The following is a 22,231-nucleotide window of genomic DNA, read 5'->3' on the forward strand; positions in this document are numbered from 1 at the left end:
ACTTGTTGCTGCAGGATATGAGTTCTCATTGCATATTTGTTTTTATTTAACCACTGAACTGACAGTTTGATACATGAGTGTTGTCTGTTGCCAGTTTCAAACTGAAAGCGAGCACAGAATTTGAAAAATGGCATAAGCTAATGTAGGGGATGTATGAAATGTCTGAGCAGCCAGTGATAACGTTTGATCCATGCTACTGTTGCTCCAGTGTGTATGCCTGAGGAGGGGAGTTGTGTACCCCTGGTTTATGCTAACCTTGCGGTGTCACATCAATTATTCAGGGCCATCTCAGAACGAGACCCTCAGCAAAGCCAGGCGCATTATAATTCCACAGAGTGTCTGCACAAAGCTCGTTGCACTTTCCCAATTGTACATGGGATCTATTTTCTTTCACTCCTTCTCTTTTTTCTTCCCATGTCAGCTTTTCAAACCTTCTCTTCTCACTTTCTGGATATCGGCTGAGCACTTTTGTTTATTCAGATTTCTTTCTCATGAACAGTTTGTGTCCTTGTTTCAAACTGGATAAAAGCTTCTCAACGCTTTTCTGACACAGCTTTCCTTAAGTAGATCTTTGGTAGTCGTGTCACATCAATGCTTATTAGTACATTCAAGGACTTCAAGACTTTGGTAACTTTTTAGCTGCGACCAGTAGCTCTAAAGCTCGCTCTGTTGGTTGGTTGTTTGGTCAGTTGGTCCACATGTTTGCACACTAACTTTAGCATTTATAGAGTGTGGTCTAGACCTACTCTGTCTGTAAAGTGTCCTGAGATAACTTCTGTCATGATTTGACACTATAAATAAAATTGAATTGACTTGAATTTACTGTAGCTGGAAGCACAGCTGTGCCTTAGTCTAGCCTCACACAGCTGCTGAGTCTCTTATAGGCTTATGTGTGGGTTAGGGCTGCAACTGATGATTATTTTCAATGTCGATTAATCTGTCGATTATTTCCCCGATTAATGGAGTAGTTGTTTGGTCTATAAAATGTCAGAAAATGGTGAAAAATGTGGATCAGTGTTTCCCAAAGCCCAAGATGACGTCCTCAAATGTTTTGTTTTGTCCACAACTCAAAGATATTCAGTTTACTGTCACAGAGGAGAGAAGAAACTAGAACATGTTCACATTTAAGGAGCTGGAATCAGAGAAAATTTACTGTCATAAAAAATGACTCAAACCAATTCATCGATTAGCAAAATAGTTGGCGATTAATTTTATAGTTGACAACTAATGGATTCATCTTTGCAGCACTAGTGTGTGTGTGTCTGATTGTGATGACCGTTAAACACCTGAGCAGCAGACGCAGCATCTTTACATCTTCAGGTTTAGAAACACTTCCACTGGGGCGGCCTCTAGCTCACCCAGTAAGAGCATGCGCCCCATGTTGGCTGAATCCTGCAGCGGCGAGGGTTCAAATCTGACCTGCTGCCCTTTGCTCCGTGTCTTCCCCCATCTCTCTCTCTCCCTGTTTCCTGTCTATCCACTGTCACTGTACAATAAAGGGAAAAGCCCCAAAAAATTATCTAAAAAAGAAATGCTTCCACTGTTATTGTACATGACTTGAACATTGTTTTCAAGTAACGCAGCAGAGAGGAAGCTGAAGGTTATATGACCGTGAGGTGGATATATTAAAACTGCTGACAGCATCTTTAGCTTTAGATCTTCAGTCTTGGTTGTCTCGGACTATTTTTGCAAGAGAATAACTCATTCAACCTGTAGTATGTTGTTCATAATGATGTATAAAAAGTCCCTGCAGACATGCTGTATAGTTAACTCTGTAGCTCTAAGATATGTGTCATTAATACAGATCCTGTGTGCTCTGTCTCTCTCCTGTATTGCAGCAGACACGAGGAGGGTAATTCAAGGCCCTTAGCTCCTCACCTAAATTACATTACTTGCTAGATTACAGCAATTTTCCAGCTCTTTGCCTCCTCTGACCTTCATTACCAATATCACCTCCCTAAAGTCTTCAGGAGAGAGAGAGAGAGAGAGAGCTCCGTGTTCAATCTGAGCTCTCATTCTTGACCCCGAGCACCCCACTCATGCTGTTAATAATGATCGCGATGATTTGTATTCACGTAGCGCTGTTCCTCGACTGGCCGCGCAGTACAACGGAAGGAATAAAATAGCTTTTCAATCATCAGTTTGACACCAGAGTACAGTATCTACGGTGCCGTCATCTGCCTGACTCAGCTGTAAGATTAAAGCCTAGGAGCTTATGCCAACAACGATTTAAGATGTATTTAATTGATTCAAACTACACTGCATTAGGTCATTTATATCTTTATATTCATTTATATCTTCATCATCATTGTTGTGATGTTGGGCTTAATCATACAGCTGACGCACATTTTGACTGATTACTGAGAAAAGATCATATTTTTATAAACTGGAAACGGCAAATATTTGACATTTTCTTATTTATAATTTCTTTTCTATCTACACTACAATTACATTTTTTTTATTATATACAGTAAATATACGTAACTGTACTGTATATATTCCTTATATTACTTATATACAGTTTAGTTTTCCTTTTGACTTCTTCCATTAGTGCTACTTTTGATACATTTATATTCTATTCTAATTTAAATATTTTAAATATCTGAGTGTACTGCATATAATTAGTGCTATAATTGATCACTTATAGACAGACTAATTGATTCATTTACGAATCCTTTCAGCACTGGTTGATTCCCTTTTCTTAAGCTCAAAGGTAATTTAGATAATTGGGCTCCTGTATCAGATCCTGGAGGGGTTTGATATAATTTACCAGCCATATAAACGCAAACAAGTCGGTTACAGTCTAAATGGAGAGCCTCTTAAGGAGATGTGTGTTTATAAAGTGATGCTGTAATCCACATCTCCCTCTGTGGAGCAACAGGCTTAAATCACAGCTCAGTCTTTCAGGATCTGTGGGGTGGGGTTGAACCATCTGCTGCCTTTTATTATTAGAGGAGGTAACATGCTGGGGAGGAAAGGAAACCACTGATTTGACTTCCTCTACACAGTGAGTGTGCCTCACCTGAACTCATCTGTAAAAAAAAACACTAAACAGAGTTTGGATTATTTAGCATAGAAGGGGAAGAGAGAAGAATAAGAGGCAAAGTGAGCTGTGGAGAAATTAGGAGGGTGTGACTAAAAGAATAAAAAGAGAAGCAGTTTCTTCCTTTTTTTCCCCCGTGTGGCAGCGTTTTTCTTTCCAGCTCATCACTTTCCCTCTGCTGCATCATCCATCCAGCTCCGAGGGTTTTCACAAGGTCGGAAAAGACCTGAATCAGAGGCAGGAGCGCTGTGTAGGGGTCTCAGGGGTTTCATTGGAAGTGGAAAGGAGGGAGGATGTGTCAGGCAGAAAGTCTGGATGAGGTTTTGCTTGCGCTGCCTCAAGTTTCGATTTGATTCACTCAATAAAATATCTCTCAACAGTGTGAGGGATTATACCATTAAATGCCCATCCCTTCAATGTCAAAAATAAAAAAAATCGAAAGCTTGACAGACCTGCTGAGCTTAACTGTTGTCGCTAAGCTATGATTCTTTTTATTTCCAGTTATATTTTCCTAAAAACAAAGTACAACATTTTTCTTTAAAAATTGTGGAGGTGGCCGGGTTGGCCCAGTGGTAGAGCAGGCGCACATATACTGAGAGGTTTATTCCTCAACACAGAGGTCCAGGGTTCAAATCTGACCTGTGACAATTTTCTGCATGTCTCCCCCCCTTTCTCACCTAGCTGTCCTATTGAATAAAGGTGGAAAAAGCCCAAAAAATTATCTTAAAAAGATTGTGGAGGCCATCTTTGCTTTATTAACAAAAAGTAGTGAAGTGAGAAGTGTTTTTTAAGCCAGTAGTGTCTTCATAACTCTGCCGACAGACAAACAAACAAACAAACCAACAAGCAAACCAAGCAGAAAACATGACCTCCTTTGCGGAGGTAGTTGCATATAAATGCAGGAAATGTCTTTTCTGGAGGTGGGGTTGAATCTCTGATTTTACTGCTAATACCAAACCTACACCCAGAAATAATATAACGAAATGTAAGACAACATAATACTTTTTTAAATGTACAGCATGATAAATCTAAGCAGCTCCTACATCTCCCCTCCTCCCTCTGTCTGTCTTGTCATTTTTCTGCCGCCTTGCAGAAAAAGAGCAGAGAGGAGAGCTGTGGCGAGGGCAGCGGCGTGGAGATCCTGGAGAACAAGCCTTACGAGGACGGCCCCGGAGGCTCGGGTCAGTACACACACAAGGTCTACCACATCGGAAAACACATCCCGTCATGGTTCTGTGCCATTCTGCCTCAAGCTGCCCTCCGAGTGGAAGAGGAGTCCTGGAACGCCTACCCCTACACACGAACCCGGTGAGACCAGCACACAAAAGCAGGAAACGACTCATCGCACATATTAAAAATGATGAATCGTCATTTGGACATGAAGATATTATAAAAGTGCTCGGACACTAATATCATCCCTGTGCTAAAACATTTGTTCACACTTAAGGATGCGTTACATAAAGAGACTTTAGGCAGCTGGCATTACTTAAAGGAGAAAGGCTGAACTCTTAGTAATAAAATGTTGTTAATGGTTTTTATTTTATGGCTTCTAGATTCATAAATCTGAACGAATGAAATACTGAAACAATTGATATTGCTGATGGCGCCTTTTTTTTGTTGAAACAATTTCAGCTGAATAATAAACTTTTTATATCCTCCAGATAACTTGATTTGTGGATTAATAGACCAAATTGTCACGGATTGGTGTATTTCTTCAAGTATTTAATTTTTTTTGCCATAAACTGCCAAAGTGATGGAAGAAGGGGCTTCGGGGACATAAATCCGCACTCCTTTTTTTTTTTCAATGCAATTTTATACAATTACATTACTGTAGAATTCCCATCTCCCTTTCCCTCCCCCTCATCACCCCCCCACCCACCCCAAACAATCCCTGGGTCTACTTTTGATAATGATAATAGTAACTAGATACAAGTAACTTACAGGACATGCAAAGGATCAAATAGCCATTGATCAAGTGGACTAGTATTATTGTAACAAATACAAAATGATAAGAGATGTGAACGTTAAATAAATAAATCAATCAAATCACATACACAAGCTGCACATGTAGGACACATCAACATTAGGCACACATACATACGTCGTGGGCAAAATTATGGGGACAACAAACAAGCTGTAAATAAGTAAACTAAGTAACAAGGACTAAAAAAGAGACAATAAATAAATAAAGAAATTACTTTTTTTTTTCTTTTTTTTAAAACAACCATTTCTCTTTTGTTTCTCAGGTATACCTGTCCCTTTGTAGAGAAATTCTCTATAGACATTGAGACGTATTATAAACCAGATACTGGAAATCAATTGGACGTCTTCAGTATGTCTTCTGCTGAAAAGAGACAGAGGACTGTAGGTGAGTCATGCACACAAGAACACACCCTCTGCTACCTTTGTGAAAACTCCCAGAGTACACTTTTATTTCATTGTGAGCAGGATCAGGAGTCAAATCTTCAATGTTACGTGCAGTGAAAACGCAGACAGTGTAATGTGGACAAATACAGCCTGAGGGAGTGTTGCGTCTCTGAATACTAAAAGTCACTGGGATGAAGGAGAAATGTGCAGACACATTCCCTGCAGGGAGTTATTACATGAAAGTCACACACACCTTTTCATACATTGGTGTTCAGTCACCGTGACATCTGTCCTGCTCATACCTGCTGCTGACATCTACATCAGTTTGGCTTTTGTGTGATTCATAATGATTTTTTTCCCCCCTTGCAGACCCCATAGACATCGTGAAGGACTACATCCCTCCTCATGAGTACCTGGCGGAGGAAGACCCTAAACTGTATCAGTCCGTCAAAACCAAACGGGGTCCGCTGTCAGACGACTGGATCGAGGAGATCAACCAGAATCCTGGTGAAAGTCCCGTCATGTGTGCCTACAAGCTCTGCAAAGTGGAGTTCAGATACTGGGGCATGCAGTCCAAGATCGAACGCTTCATACATGACGTGGGTAGGTATGGCAGATGGTGTGTGTGTGTTTAAGTGTTTGCACTCTTTGACACAAGTCACCTCTGAGGCAATATCTTCCTTTTTTTTCTCTTTCTCTTTCTCAATGAGTCAAGTCTTACTGTTACCACTAAAAAGTTAGGCATGTTCCTGAAAAGTCAGGGTTAACCATGAAAAAAAGTCAGGAATAATGCTGAAATTCATATTCCTGAAAAGTAAACCCAGGAAATTGACAGTGACAACCCTGGAATAATGGGAACAGTGACAGTTTTTAGAAAAGTGAGGGCTAACCCTAAACAATTGAGAATAACTCTGAAATAATTTTTAAAGTCTGAAATAATTTTAAAAGTTAAAGGTCAAGTCTATAAAATTTGGAATTATCCTTTAAAACTCAGGAATAATAATGTAACATGGCATGCGTAATAACAATTAAAAGTCAGGGATTCAAATTAAAAATCCGGATTGACCTTGAAAGAATTGGCAATAATAATAATAATAATAATAATAATCCAGAAAAATCAGGGCTAAAGATGAAAAGAGAAGAAGTCAATAACTGTAAAAAAGACTGTAATCTAAAAAGTCTGAGAAATCCAGAAAAGGTTGGGAAAAGGGTGAGTAACCCTAAAGGTCCATTCTGAATGAATCAAATCAGGGATGCTGTTGAAAAGTTGAGAGTTACTCTAAGAAGTAAAGGAGAACCATGAAAAAGTTGGGAATATTCCTGAGAATCCTTAAAAAGTTGTTAATAACTCATTTAAAAAGTTATGGACAACCATGAAAAGTCAGTGATGATGAAATGTGGGAAGAACTTTCAAAGTTTAGAATAACTCTAAAAAGTAAAAGATATCTTGGAAAAATAGGTCATAATCCTAAAAATAATCATTTTGAGATGTTAGAAATGTTGGAAATAATCCTGAAAAATCAGTGCTACTGCTGAAAAAGTTGGGAATGAACCAAAATAAATCAGGATAACCCTGAAAATTATAACCTTGAATATTTAATGAACATTTAATTTAATGAAGAAATAATGCTAAAATGTCATCAAGTAAAAAAAAAACATAAAAAGTCAAAAGATATTTAGGATTGTTCTGGGTCTTTGTGTCTGCAGGTGTGTGTATGAAAACAGTGAGTAACCATAAGAAAACAATAGACCTGATCTCTTTAATAATAAACCACTGATTAATGAAAACGCTCTGGTGTGGAGCAGAGACGAGGGTGAGTGTGAGGAATAATAAAGAGGACAGGTAAAACAAATAAATAAAATACTAAAGCTGCCTTATAGAAAGAAAGAGGCAGGAGCACAGAGAAGAGTCTGGCTCCCTGAGATAACACAACAGACTGGATTAATTTCCTGCCAATGTTTCTGTTTCACTGCTGTGATTTAAGACTGTTTACACTGTTTACGCTCTCTCAGCCCTCGGCTCCCTTCCTCACAGCGTTTACTTCCAGACTAATGAAGCAGCAGCTGCTCTGTCTTCATGGCATTCTCGCTCTGAGTCTGTCTAATCAACACATCTAAAACCACAAAATGTGTTTTCCTTTTGTCCCCGTTGCATTGACTGCCACTTCAACACGCGTGCTTGTAAAGAACTTCTCCTTTTTGCTAATATAAACCTGCAGCTGTTTACTGGGCTTCGACTTTAAAATATTCACTGCATGTCATCTGCATTAAACTGGATTATCATCACATACAAGTTCTAACTTGGCGTCTTTATTATAAATTGTGCTGGAAGGGTCTTTGGGTTGTATAATGCATAACCGTTCAAGCTTGATCAATGTGTCAGAGGTTATTTCCACTGGATATTAATTTAATAGCTTTTTTTGTTTGCTAATTTTGGCTTTTATTGCCAGGTTGGGTGGTGTAATTATGATCAGGTTTCATAAACAGCTGGTGCTTGTTTAGACATTGATTTCAATTTAGAAATTAAAATCTCCTTTGACGGATCACCTTTCAATCTCGTTTAGACGATCCAGGGATTTCTCTAGTCTGCTGTTTTTATTTGTAATGTATTTTCAGATATGAAGAACATTTTTTTAATGTCACTGAAATCAAGATCAAGAATTACGTATAGAGAGAATACCAAATATATTTGTCAAATCTGTTTGTCAGAGCAAATGTATACTGTCATTTCCCATTTAAAGTGAAACTCAGATTAACACACACACACACACACACACATATATATATATATATATATATATATATATATATATGTTAGGTGGTAGTGCATATATATATATATATATTAGAATATAAAGCAGATTGCCCCACTACAATTATGAAAAATTAAACAAGTTAAAAAATCACATTGGAATATTCTTGCAGCACTGTCACAATATTTTTATTTTCATTATTTTTGTCAAAAAAGAAAATAGTTTAGAAACTTAAATAATTGATTTTTAATTACAAAAACTACATTGCAGTCTTGTTTTTTTTTGCATGCTTTATTTGTTTAATTAAATTTTCTTTTTTGCAGTTTCTGGTTAGAGATGTAAACTACCTGGAGCATTATCTTAGCCTTGGTCTTAGTACAATAAAAATACAGAAGTTTAAGCCACATTTCGCATTCATTATTCATTATTATAATGTGTTATTTGCTAAAAACATTCCTCCTTGTCTGGTTGGAGAGCCGCAGATTTTATTTCATTCTCTTTTGCTCAGGCCCTTTAACTGTTGCTTCACTGTGAATCTCTGACAATACATTCTGTATTTGCCAACCATAGCTATATTTACTTAAGGTTCATCCAATTTAATAGATGTATGTCACATAAATATGATTTGTTCTTAACTAAAATGGCAATAAATCTGTGTTGCTGTCCGTTCAGCTCTGCGTAAAGTGATGGTTCGAGCCCACCGACAGGCGTGGTGCTGGCAGGACGAGTGGTACGGCCTGACCATCGAGGACATCCGACTGCTGGAGCTGGAGACCCAGCTGGCTTTAGCTAAGAAGATGGCCCAGTACAGCCTGAATGAAGAGGGGGGAGCAGAGGCCATCAGCCAGGACCAGGAGCAGGGAGCTGAGGCCGTGGGATCGGCTGCAGAGGCGGAAGGAGGCGGAGGGAAACTGGGAGACTCACTGGAGACACGAGGGGAGCTCACCAAGCAGTGGTCAACATCCTCTCACTCATCCAACAGGTCAACTAAGAGAGGCGGTGAGGACCAGTTTGGGCTTTTTACTTATTTGAGATTGCTTTTGGCAAACATCGTTCTATAAGAATAACATTACGACCTGTTGTGTATGTTTACAGGGAGTCCGTCTCACCAGAGCATTTCAGAGTGGAGGATGCAGAGCATCGCCCGAGACTCAGACGACAGTACAGACGATGAGTTCTTTGATGCTCATGGTAAAATCATCACTCTCTGCATGATACGGAACTTTACGTGGGTCTTGAGGAGCTGCAGTATTTATTCGGAGACAAACTGAAAGCAACACATGGCCGGGTTGGTTCAGTGGGTAGAGCAGGCGCACATATACTGAGAGGTTTATGCCTCGACGCAGAGGTCCAGGGTTCGAATTTGACCTGTGACGATTTCCTGCATATCTTCCCCCTCTCTCTCCCCTTTCTCACCTAGCTGTCCTATCCTTCAAAGGCGGAAAAGCCCCCCAAAAAAACAAACTGAAACCAACACTGCACATTTACTACCACCTAACAACTTAACTGCTAATTTCTTCTCTGCTCTGAGCGCATCCACCGTCACTCTCCTGTTGTGGTCAACCACACACTCGCTGCCTACACACTAAGCACTGAACCATTCCTTATTGGAGCTTCCCCGCTCCTATAACACAACGATAGCCTGCCAGAAGTTTCCGTAATGGTCCATAAGTCTAATCCGTCCAAAAAAAATGCTTTTACACTCAAAACAAACCGCACGATGGTTCAATTTGATCCGGACCGAGACTACCTCTTTTCATCAGATCAAGGTTTGACCGTATAACTTGTAATTTTTGGTTGGTATCAAACTGAAAAGTCAGAAGGCCTGGACTAAACATGGTTATTGTAAAAGCATCCTTAGAAGTCGTCTGTGTGTATTGCAGAGGGCTTTTCTGACAACGAGGAGATGTTTGCCAAGGAGATCACCAAGTGGAGCTCCAACGACCTGATGGACAAGATAGAAACAACAGAGGCAGATGAAGCACAAGGTAGGCGACTCTCCTTGGGATTCCTTTTACATAGTTTACTTTAAATAGAACAGGGAACACTTATATTCACATCAGATCCTGTACTGAGAAATAGGACCTTACATTATTGTTTAAATCATCTTTTATTTCCTGAATGAATTTATGTTTTCACAGAAACTTTGTATCAGGAGTCGGGCGGGGAGTACGCTGTGATGAGTAATGAGGAGAGGCAGATGGAGGTACAGTTTCTTCACTTTTCTCTCATTTCGTCCACGTCTCTCTCTCTCACACACTCACACCCTAAATTAAATAGCTTGTAGATAACACTTCTCCTCCCTAATTAATTTTCAGTCATCCTGCCAGTGTAGTGAAATTAGGATCCACTCACTACTGCAGCCATCAGTGGAGTTTTATTTAACCAGAGGTTGCAGCAAATAGGGCGCTAAGGCGTTCACAGTTTACACCGTGTGAGTTTGCATAAATGCTGTGTTGATGCTCTTTGTATCCAGTGCTGTGTCTCAAAAAGGCAACATCAATCCATTTGGTTTTCCAGTAAACTAAATGTAAATCTCAGTCCTGTAGCCAGTAGAGCATGAAAGGCTGTGTTGTAGTGCACAGGTCTTCCATTAAAAGAGAGTAGAATTAGACATCTTAGGTACCGAGCACATTATAGGACATGTAATACAACATTAGTATAGATTACATCTACGGGGTTTCCACAGGTCATATATAACCTGGAAACATATGACCAATTTTCCAGTCATGGAAAAAAAATAAAAAATTCCCTAAAAAAAAATGGTGTTCTCATATTTTCCTTCAGCAGAGAATGAACTACTAGGCTATCTATCAGAGCTCCCCAAAATGGATAACATTGCCATCTGAAAGCGCTAAGTCATGTTCACATGGTAGCACAAGCAGGTTGGCTAACATTACACCTTAAGTGGTGAAACTCTGAATAATAAGTTAGTTATATTGTCATTCAAATGTAAACATTAGTCACTGCTGGCTGGTAAATGTGGTCGTTTTTTATAATTATATTATTCTATGATACATTTTTCATAATTTCTAAGCACGTAAGACAATGGTTCCTAAACCCTTTCTGCCGGGCCCCCCGGAGAATGACTGACTGACAGAACACACAATCAGCTGTTTCCCTGTGAAACGATAGACAACGAGACGACAAACGATTCGACTGGGAGATTGGCAGTTAAATCAGGCTCCTTAGATGGAATTGTGGTCACCACTCACTTAGTGGTCACATACACTACACATTTTCTTGTCTTTGTTTTTGGTAATTGTGGCATTTGGTGTAGATTAATTGTCAGTGCTTTCACAAACTTGTCCATGCTTTGCTAGCAGTGCGGCAGAACCAGACATTATTTATTTAAATTCAGCCTTGCAGTGCCCACCCTATATGTTATGTTATATGTCCAGGCCCACTTTAGGGGGCGCCCCCCTTAGTTTTGGAACCACTGACGTAAGAGATGATTTCATAGCTAAAATGTTGTAGCCATAGACTGTACATCTTTTAAATTAGACTTCCACAGAGAGGAAAATATTAGGGGATGGCGCGATCCCTTTCTGTCATACCAGCTAGATCATCACTTAAAATGCCCTGGAAAAGTCCTCCACAAAAGAGTGGGGACCCTGATTTAGTGTAGAATACATTATAGAACTCACTATTTTTGGGGTGTCTACAGGAAGTTACAGGTCGCAACCAAAAAATAGTCCGAGACATAACCTGCTGTAAGACATTGAATGTTGTTTTTACACTGTTTTTTTTGTAGAGCTTTACCAAGATATAACATGCTAATTAGTGAGCTGTACATGACGGGTGTTTCCACCTGTTTCCACTTTTTGTGCTAAGCTAAGCTACCTGGCTACTGGCTGTAGCTTTATATTTAAAGAACAGATACGAAAGTGTTTTACCGTGCATTTGTCTCCCTCGCTGCTCTTCTCTCCTTTCAACATATATTCCTGTAATCTGTTTCCTTCCTGTCTGTCCTGTACCCGCAGGACTGTTTGTCTCCGCAATGTCTTCAATCGTCCAAAACTCACGTCCTCGTTCTGGTCCTGCACGGAGGCAACATTCTGGACACCGGCTCTGGTACGGCTGCAACAAAATCCTGCAACATTAATATGAAAGTCACTGTTGCTAAAATCAATTCTAACTCCATGAGTAATTCAATCAGATAGACTCAATATTTGTATAATAACAATGGATCAAAATGTGAATGGTTTAATGTGAAAGGGGTTGAACCTACAGAGAATTATCACCTGAATCTGTAGTTTATCTTGGCTCTACAGAGCGTTTTAGCTTTCAGCTCATTGTTTTGTCCTTTCCAGCAGCTGTTATCAGCGAAAAAAAGCTCTAAAAAATGACTGTACACCATCTGCACAGTGCAGAGCAGCAGACAGACACAGTTAGAGACTAGCCAGTGAACATAGTGGAGCATTAAGCAGCTAAAGAGACAGATATTTCATCAGGAGTTGGTAGAGACTTTCATTAGGTGAAAACAAACACCATCACTCCTAATGAATCATCATGTTGCTCTGTACTTGCTGAATGTTGAATTAATCAACAATTTGCTAACAAGTTCAACATATCAACTTAAAAGGTTATGATGTGTCAGTGTTATGTTTATAGCTTTTTTTCTGCTGCACTCATTGCAGATTTACATATCTTGTGAATCAGAAACGATTGATCTTTTCAGTGGGAAAACACATCATTACAGCTCTAAACTAGAGCAGTAGACCCAGGTTTCATGGTGATACAAGATACATCTGAGGATGTGCAAAATGAATAACATGATAAAAGAAATTTCTGATGCACAAATTTAACTTTATGTTTTCTCTACTTTTGATTCAGATAATTTTAACTTCTTCAGAACTCTTAAAATTAAGAGTGAGAAAGAAACAAACCTGCGGCTATTTGACAAATGCAACTTATGACTATGGATTAGATCGCTTTGTTTTTGTTGGTCACAAAAGTTTTGCATCTAAAGTCCTCCAAAAATATATTATATCTTTATTGTCTGCAGGTGAACAGAACAACAAGCAGGCCGATGTAAACACGCTGAGTGGAGCTTTTGAGACCGTGATGAGGGTCCATTACCCAGCAGCGCTGGGCCGTATCGCCATTCGGATGGTCCCCTGTCCTGCCGTCTGTGTCGACGCATTCTCACTAGTCTCCAAGTGAGCCATTACTCTTTAAATAATCTGCTGTAATGCATGCACAAGCTGCTGTGTGAAACCCACATACGGACAGATAACAACGCGTCCTCTCTGCTTTTGCAGTCTCAGCCCCTACAGCTACGACGAGGGCTGCCTGTCCAGCAGTCAGGACCACATCCCTCTGGCTGCTCTGCCCCTGTTGGCTACCTCGGCACCCCAGTACCAAGATGCCGTAGCATCCGTCATCTTAAGAGCCAATCAGGTGTATAGCGACTTCGTCAAGTCTGTAGAAGGGGCGTCTTTTAATGGCCAGGTCAGTGTGTAACCTGGAGCTTCATATTTTCTCCTCACTGGTTTGGTGACTGACGCTGATTCAGGTTTTTGTAATCTGTTTTCTAATGCAGGTGTGTGTTATCGGGGACTGTGTTGGAGGTATCCTGGGGTTTGATGCTCTGTGCAGCAGCTCTGTGACGGTGTCAGAAAGCCAAAACAGCAGCAGACGGGGCAGCACCATCAGTGTACAGGTAACAATCTCAACTCTCTGACAGGAGACAACAAGACTAAAACTGGGTTTATGCTCGCCGTTGTGTCCCCGGTGCGAGGGTCTGCGCAAAGGCTCCAAAATTGACTAACTTGGTGCATTCTGAACTTTTCATTCCAACACGGATTTAAGGTAAGACTGGCCGAGCAGTTTCACTTGTACAGTACAAACATCTGTACGATTCTTCATGCAGAGACTACAGGGAGTCAAATGGCCTTAAATTCTTTGTAAGAGAGAGCCACCACACTGGGAAAAGAGGAGACATTTTTCCAGAGGGTGTGGAAAAACGTAAGCGATTACGTTGAAAGCTATGATGATTAGGATGGCCGTCCAGTTTGTTAAACATCGAGAGGCAGAAAGTAATTTGGACTTGGAGGTAGGCAACAGTAACGTTCATAATGTTTGGCAGTACGTTTACTACTATTGCCAGGCAGCCTTTTGTATTTATTTACTTCCGCTCTCTACTACTTCTTCTCTGCTTCTTGCTTATTCTCAAATATTTTAGTTTGTACTCCCCCCGGCGTTTCAGAGAGTACTGCAACGAACAACGCATTAAGCATAAATGTCTCTGCGCATGCTCGAACCTTGCACCATGGTGTCTTGTGCGAGTATAAACAGAGCTTAAGAGTCTACAGCCACACTAACAGCTGTTTTCGGCTGTAATTAGGCACAACTAAATGTGAGCTAAATGCTAACGTCAGCATACTAAATACCAGCAAACCAACCAAAAATTGTTTTGGCTAAAATGGTGGACTGACCCGCATTTTCATCCCTACAGCCATGCTGCTAGTGTATCCAAAATGTAAAACTGAAGAAACTTTTTTAACCATTTGGATCCTTTTTTGTTTTCTCTGTCTCTCAGGACACAGACCTTCTCTCTCCAGGTATCGTCGTAAACAGCATCTCTCCTTCCACGCCGTCCCTTGAAGGAAGCCGCCATCTCAGCCGCAGCAACATCGACATCCCTCGCTGCTCGGGGTCCGACGACCCAAAGAGACAGCTTCCACGCAAGCGCAGCGACTCCTCCACGTACGAGCTGGACACCATCAAACATCACCAGGCCTTCCTGTCCAGGTGAGACATGGAAATAGACACAAATGTCACGAACTCTCGGACAGATTTCAGCCAATGTATGTAGTGTTCATGTATATTAGTCTTAGTCAACAAAAACATTTTACTTATTTCTTTTATGATTTTTTTTATTTTTATGTCTTCTAAGCATTTTGAGGCTACAGCTGTCGACATCTTTGTTTTGTATCGTTCTTATCTGTCACGAAGTTAGTGGAAAAGGTAGCATTTACTTCTCTGTAGTAATACAACAGACTGACTCCCCTAACTAACTCTCTGTTGTTCCTGCTCACCTAGCATTAGCATTAGCATTACCACAGCGCATTCATCCACTTGTCCACTGAAATACTGTTCACTGTCTGGGTTCAGCTTAAGTGGAGAAGCTAAAATATCGGATAACGTGGTGATATTTCTTTAGTGAACATCTAGAGGAAGATTTAAATGTCTGACCATCGACATTTATCCTGGAATTAGTCATTCCTTTCAATAGCAACACAAAAAGTAGCCGTGCTGTTTGCGTGCTGCTTGCAGGTTTTTGTCGTTTGTCTTCGCTCCTTCTTCTTTTCAATGGATTGTAGATTAATTTAGTAAACTATCTTTTGTTCATTTGTCTATTGTCTTTCACATTATCGTTGTTGATGAAAAATGTAACACATTTTGTCACAGGTCTTGGTTTGAAAAGTTACTTTTCATTTTGTTTTAGTTATGAAAAATAGGTCGTTAACAAATGTTTTCGCCCTAGTTTTATTAACGACATTAACACTGATTGTATGAATGTTTTCCAGTCTTCACTTCAGTGTGCTCCACGGGGAGCCCGGGTCACGGCGCTCCAGCGGCAGCACGATGCTGGAAGGAGGCTCTTTGGGAAAGTTTGACTTCGAGGTGACTGACTTCTTCATGTTCGGCTCCCCTCTGGGGCTGGTGCTCGCACTGAGGAAGACTGTGGTGCCCTTGTTAGATGGTGAGGAAGCTTTTCTACTTTGTTGCGCACCCTTTCGTTTTAGTTTGGTTTATTATGATGTTCCTCATGTATCTGATTAAGCGCACACTGTTGGCTTAAAAACAAAAGGTCTCTTGTAATTACATTCCTTTTGCCAGATGAGCAGGAAGTGGTTATTTGTAGCCTCTGATGCTTTTTCCTGTGTGAGATACCCGTCTCCAGCAGCTGGAAAGCAGGTGTCAGCGGTCAGAGGTCATGTTTCTGATCTCAAAGGATGAAAAAGATTCGGCTACGCATCTAACTATTGTTTCCTTTGGGGTTTAAAGGAGAGAGGTTACTGACCTGCAGCTGCTGGGCTAACAGCTGGACTATTTTCCAATTACATACAGTATGATTTAAGTTGTTCACAGAATAGGAGGTTCTTTGTTTCTCTTTTTCGTTCCATTAGTTTTCTCAGCCATTTATTTTTTTGTTCAGACTCAAAGGGGTAGGCTGAAGCTACAAGCTCTTCTTACTATACATACAGTAGTTTGTTTGGCATTAAAGTCACAGACACACATCATACTATTCTTACCATAATTTGTGATTTTCCAGAGAACTCATAATTTCTCTGTGAGCTTTAGAGGTGATGGTTTGCAGATTTTTCAACCTTTGGACAGAGCCAGGCTAGCTGTTTCTCCCTGCTTTTAATCTTAGTACCTACATAATTTGGTCGGTACCCTAAAAAGTACTGAGTTACAGGTGCAACAGACCTGAAACTTTCAACCAGAGATAAATAAAAGTGGGTTAGTTTGTTCCTAGTGATAGTTTTAATGTATCATCTAACAGTTTTCTCTTTCTTAAATCTCTCTCGTTGTGTTTCTCTCCCCTCTCCAGTGTCTGCTCTGCGTCCGGCCTGTCAGCAGGTTTACAACCTGTTTCATCCAGCCGATCCCTCGGCCTCCCGCCTCGAGCCTCTCCTGGAAAAGCGGTTCCACCTGCTGCCTCCCTTTAGTGTCCCTCGTTACCAGCGCTTCCCTTTGGGTGATGGACACTCAGCTCTCTTGGGTGAGTCCACACAACCAGACATCAGGAGACATTTCACTGCACTGCTGTACTACATATAGATGAGTTTGTTGTATCTCTTTCTTCCCCCCCTTCATGTGGCCTCCTAGTTGAGACCGTGCAGAGTAACCCTCAGCTTCTGATGGATTCTATCGGTGCAGTTTCCCACCGCTGTCACGACAGCACCGTCAATGAGACCTCCATCCCTGTGCCCGTCCTCAACTGGCAGCTCCACACAGACAGTGTGTATCTGTTTCTGTTAGATTCTGTCAGTCCTGTTGCTCTCTTTAGCCCTCTCGTTTTTGACGTATCTAAAGGAAAATCCAGTAACTCTTTAAAATGTACCTGTTCTAGTGAGCTTTAGAGATTCTGGTAGGTGGATTTTGTTACCTTTGGACAGAGCCGGTTTGAAAACCGGACTGAAAACTGTTTTCAGTCTTTATGCTAAACTAAGCTACGGTAACCAGCAATCTTACTTTGTTGTAGCATCTGCCAATTACTTTGCTGAGTCACAGCTCTGTTAACTGCTTTCATAAAAGTTGTACTTTATTATATTAGCAAAGGGGCTGCTCGTCAGCTATAGAGGAATCATACAGACTCAGACGTGTATTTTTATGATAAAGGGAGTAATCACAGTTTGTTGGACTTAGCACCTGGACTACAAAGATGTATGTGCTTGCACGCTGATCATACTCATAGTGTTGAAACCAACAGAAATGATGCCAAAGCTGCAGAAATAAGACCCAAATCGTATTTTTTTTTTTACTGGAATATTTCTTGTTCATCTCTGCGGTGAAGAACATGACTAACGCCTCTCTTCTGTCTCTGCAGCGGATTCTCTTCACTCGCATATTTTTGTGGACGGCCAGTCCACATCACCGGGGGTCCCTCACCTCCGCTGTCACCGCAGGGCCAGCGAGGCCAGCATAGCCAGCCAGGTGTCGGGCTTAGCTGACGCTTACAACGCCTCCAACATCGCCACCAGTGAGTTGACTTCTAACCTGCGTGTGACCCAAGTCTTGGTCTACAAGCTGACTAACTGACAAGTTTATATGTTGACGTTGTCATTTCCTCCCTGCAAACGTCCCCTCAGCACACAAACGTGAAGTCAGCCTGCTGTCCCAGCTGGCTCTTCCCTACAATAGATTTGTCTCTCGGAGCTCGTCTCTGCGGTCGCGAAAGTCTATCCGTCAGGTGTTCCCGAAACCCAACGGTGTGGAGCATGAGCAGAGCTTGGACGTTAGCGCTGACATGACCTCTGACTTCACCGATGTCACGTCTGAGACAGACATCAGCTTGGCACCCCCGTCACCAGGGGTGCTGAAGAACATAGAGCAAGGTACCCTGGGAGCTGTAGTAAGAGTACACGAGGGAAGGATGCCAGTCTCTATCCTCAACCCCTGTGCTCTTTCCTTTCTCCTCTGGCGTCTTCCTCTCCCCTAAGTCTTTCTCAGTAGTCCTGTTTACAAAAATGACAAACAAGATCTGCAGTCTTTTCTTAACCTCAGCTTCATGAGAACCACTTAACAACAGGAAATAAACTGTGGCGAGGTTCTTACAGAGGCTGAGCTGTTGTTTTCTTGCGAGTGTGTTCAAAACCTCTTTACAACTCTTCACCCTCCTAGTGCAACCCTTTAAACTGTTCTCTTTTAACTTCCTCCAGTTTATGATAACCCTAAACTGTTCACCTCTGGATGAGCAGAATGTAGATCTGCAGTCAACCACACCACAAACAAAGATCAAGATGCTGGATGCACTGATTCCTAAACTCACTCTGTCTCTCTTTGTTCCACCTTTCCCTTGTTCCCTCCCCGCTGTAGTTGCTTCTCGGTGGTGGGGCAGTAAGAGGATGGACTACGCTCTGTACTGCCCTGATGCCCTGACAGCGTTTCCGACTGTGGCTCTGCCTCATCTCTTCCATGCCTCCTACTGGGAATCTACAGACGTTGTCTCCTTCTTACTCAGACAGGTTCAAAGAGTCTTTCTGCTAATAATATACATTTTATTTCATTTTATTCTTAAATTGAAAGCGTATATTTAGCCATGCTAGTGGCGATCGGGACCCACCACTGTGAGGTCTCTTATCTTTTGAAAGGATTGCAATGAAATTTAGTACAGACATTCATGTTCCCCAGAGGATGAATCCAACTGACTTTGGTGATCCCCTGACGTTTCCTCTAGCGCCATCGAGAGGTTGACATTTGTTTTTTAGTGACATATCTTGACATCTATCGGAATGATTGCCATGCCATTTGGTACAGATAATAATGTTCTCAACAGGATACACTGTAATAACTTTAACTAACTCTAATCTCCTGACTTTTTATCTAGCGCCATCATCAGGTCAAATTAATGATTTCAAATACTTTGGTTACAGAATTTGTGAAGTCTGTTCCAGTTTTCTTCTAGTTTTCTTCTTTTATTGTAGTTTATAAAATAGATTTTATTTTCACAGTTCTTCACAGCCCTGCACATTCAGCTACAGCTACAATCTAGAGTTTAGTGCAAAGGACAAAGCCATATATCTTGTTCAGTGAAATGAAGCACTCCAGCTAACATGATGCTACAGCAAGTTTAATGCTCATTTACAAAAAACATTTATTTTCATTGCAGTGATAAACCAGAGTATACAGATGAAGACACAAAGAAAGCAAGCAGAGAAAGTGCCTACTTTAGCTCCAAAATAAAATCTAAATCTTTGAATTAAATACTTTGCAACGACAGACTACTGTAGCATCATATATTAGCTTCGGCTGAAGTGTGGCGTGCTGAGGAGAGAAGAAGCTGTATGTATGAAGTTTTACTACCAAACAAAAACAAAAACAGGGATAGACTAAAAAAGGCTCTGTGCTTTTTATTCAAAATAAATGATCTTCCCTAGGTAATGAGACACGAGAACTCCAGTATTTTGGAGCTGGATGGTAAAGAAGTGTCTGAATTCACTCCGTCCAAACCTCGAGAGAAATGGCTCCGCAAGAGGACTCATGTTAAAATAAGGGTAAGATCTTTCTTACCCTCTTAAGTGCATTTCCTACAAGACGTGTTTTGGATTAAAATGAAACTGTAAAAGTGAGTGGAATTGATGCCCTTGAACGAAATGCAGTAAATGTTACATGGACATGTCATCCTCTTTTGCGTTTCAGAACGTGACAGCTAACCACCGAGTGAACGACGCCGTGTTCACGGAGGACGGAGCCCAGATGGTGATGGGACGTTTCATGTACGGCCCTCTGGACATGGTCACCCTCACTGGAGAAAAGGTACTGACGACCGTTCAGCTGTGACGAAAACAAAATAATAAATTAAAAAAAAAAGACAAGTTATGTAGTCGCGTCACAGTCTGTGTCATCGTTGAAAAGATCTTTGTGTCATTTCCTGTAGATTGACATCCACATCATGACCCAGCCTCCCTCTGGAGAGTGGGTTTACTTCAGCACAGAGCTCACCAACAGCAGTGGACGGGTCTCTTATGTGATCCCTGAGAGCCAAAAGCTGGGTATCGGAGTGTATCCAGTCAAAATGGTTGTCAGGTATGCAAAGTCCTTATTATTTCATGTAAACAAAAACATTGACTTTACTTGTGCATCTCCTCCTTTTACAATAACTTCCATCTTTCTCTTTCAGGGGCGACCATACAGTTGCAGACAGCTATCTCTCTATTGTTCCACGAGGAACAGAGTTTGTTGTATTCAGTATTGACGGGTCATTTGCTGCCAGTGTGTCTATAATGGGCAGCGACCCAAAGGTTCGAGCTGGAGCTGTGGATGTGGTGAGGTAAGGATCATACCCAGAACTCTCTCTTAGCAATTATTTAACAATACACGCAGGTTATCTAGGTGCCTTTATTTAATCTCTGTAAACCGATATCTTCATATAAATGCATAATCTGTAGGCAACGGGAAGTTGATTTGAGTATCGGAAGCATTCTGGTTCCGTTTGTAGTCTGTGTAGTACTGTATTATCACGTTTGGACGGGCTTTGGGTGCATGCAGGTAAACAGTCTGTGTGGAGAGCAAAAGAGGCGGAACGCATTGGCCGAAATGCAATCTTGGAACCCTTCGGCTTTCGTCTTAAGGCAATTTAGCTTTTCATCAGCTTTTTAAAAATGTATTTATCTGTATTCATATGCAGATATCTGTTTATAGAGACATCTTCTCTCAACTCCAACTCCATTCTCGAGTCTTAAGTTGCTAATCGGACCCAGCACACAAAAGAGGAAGTCTTTGCCTTGATATCAGCTGGCTACAACGGAACTCCTGAAATGTTAGCCGTTGTAACCAGAGACTAAATCATCGTTAGATAGCCGATGGGTTCAGAGATTACCTTTATTATACAGTTAACTGTAAAATGATGGGGACAGTAGCTCCCTCAAATTTGCTACGTGTTCATTGTCGTTTGTTATTTTTTCTACTTAAGTAGTTAGTGTTCTTTTTATATATTTTGATACCCAGGTTCAGGTATCAGGTAGAAGAAATGGTATCGGAACATCTCTACATTTATGTTGTTGTTTTTTGCAGGTACTGGCAGGACTTGGGCTATTTGATAGTATATGTAACGGGTCGTCCTGACATGCAGAAGCAGCGTGTGGTGGCCTGGCTCTCTCAGCATAACTTTCCTCACGGCATCGTCTCATTCTGCGACGGGCTGGTTCACGACCCGCTCCGACACAAGGCCAACTTCCTCAAAGGCCTCATCAACGAGGTAAGTCAGGCCACTGGGAGTTTGAGGCCACTATGTAATAAAATCCTTGAAGTCTCTAAAAGTCAACCTCCCTCTTTAGGCCCACATGAGGATCTTTGCAGCCTACGGCTCCACCAAGGACATATCTGTGTACTCAACTATCGGCTTGCCTCCGTCACACATCTACATAGTGGGAAGGCCCACGAAGAAATTGCAGCACCAGTGTCAGGTACTGAATAAATCCTGATAGCAAAGGCATACATTTACTGCATTACACCCTATCAAACAGTCAAAGCATAGTTGTGTTGTTTTGTGCAGTCCATGCGGTGACACTTGGAAATTGATTAAAATGGCCAGAACTTGGAAGTAATCTATGTTGTCCTGGAAAATTGTAATTGTATTTTAGCCTCTCACTCGCCTACGTAAAGCTAGGTGTGTATCTCGACTGTTGCTGGGATAAGCTGCATGGTATGACACTTCAAGGCAGGTTTACTGAAGCTGAACGGACTTGCAGCAATCTTGTCGGTGTCTAGTCTAGGTGACTAAAATTATGCGGATAGGATTTAGTTTTGTTGGGGTAAAATGTCTTACTGTAATTGGGTTAATGGGCCTCTGAAGATGTGTTTGATCTCAGTCACTGTCGGGATACATACA

The 22,231-nt window shown here is 41.2% G+C and overlaps 1 protein-coding gene across 1 annotated transcript in view; it reads left to right on the forward strand.

Moving 5' to 3' along the window:
- The window catches only part of pitpnm2 (phosphatidylinositol transfer protein, membrane-associated 2), a 55,882-nt gene that overhangs the window by 25,756 nt on the left and 7,895 nt on the right, over window positions 1-22,231 (forward strand). The window contains exons 3-26 of the mRNA XM_078271295.1: window positions 4,137-4,351; window positions 5,290-5,411; window positions 5,780-6,013; window positions 8,836-9,162; window positions 9,259-9,354; window positions 10,047-10,151; window positions 10,305-10,369; window positions 12,147-12,237; window positions 13,172-13,325; window positions 13,428-13,617; window positions 13,709-13,828; window positions 14,708-14,919; window positions 15,699-15,874; window positions 16,730-16,900; window positions 17,008-17,139; window positions 17,729-17,881; window positions 17,991-18,236; window positions 18,718-18,866; window positions 19,779-19,895; window positions 20,041-20,157; window positions 20,279-20,427; window positions 20,522-20,671; window positions 21,415-21,598; window positions 21,678-21,806. Coding sequence (XP_078127421.1) covers window positions 4,137-4,351; window positions 5,290-5,411; window positions 5,780-6,013; window positions 8,836-9,162; window positions 9,259-9,354; window positions 10,047-10,151; window positions 10,305-10,369; window positions 12,147-12,237; window positions 13,172-13,325; window positions 13,428-13,617; window positions 13,709-13,828; window positions 14,708-14,919; window positions 15,699-15,874; window positions 16,730-16,900; window positions 17,008-17,139; window positions 17,729-17,881; window positions 17,991-18,236; window positions 18,718-18,866; window positions 19,779-19,895; window positions 20,041-20,157; window positions 20,279-20,427; window positions 20,522-20,671; window positions 21,415-21,598; window positions 21,678-21,806 — 3,804 coding nt within the window. The remainder of the gene's footprint in view (window positions 1-4,136; window positions 4,352-5,289; window positions 5,412-5,779; window positions 6,014-8,835; window positions 9,163-9,258; window positions 9,355-10,046; window positions 10,152-10,304; window positions 10,370-12,146; window positions 12,238-13,171; window positions 13,326-13,427; window positions 13,618-13,708; window positions 13,829-14,707; window positions 14,920-15,698; window positions 15,875-16,729; window positions 16,901-17,007; window positions 17,140-17,728; window positions 17,882-17,990; window positions 18,237-18,717; window positions 18,867-19,778; window positions 19,896-20,040; window positions 20,158-20,278; window positions 20,428-20,521; window positions 20,672-21,414; window positions 21,599-21,677; window positions 21,807-22,231) is intronic.

Source organism: Sander vitreus, chromosome 16, assembly GCF_031162955.1.
Source record: "Sander vitreus isolate 19-12246 chromosome 16, sanVit1, whole genome shotgun sequence".
Classification (NCBI taxonomy): domain Eukaryota; kingdom Metazoa; phylum Chordata; class Actinopteri; order Perciformes; family Percidae; genus Sander; species Sander vitreus.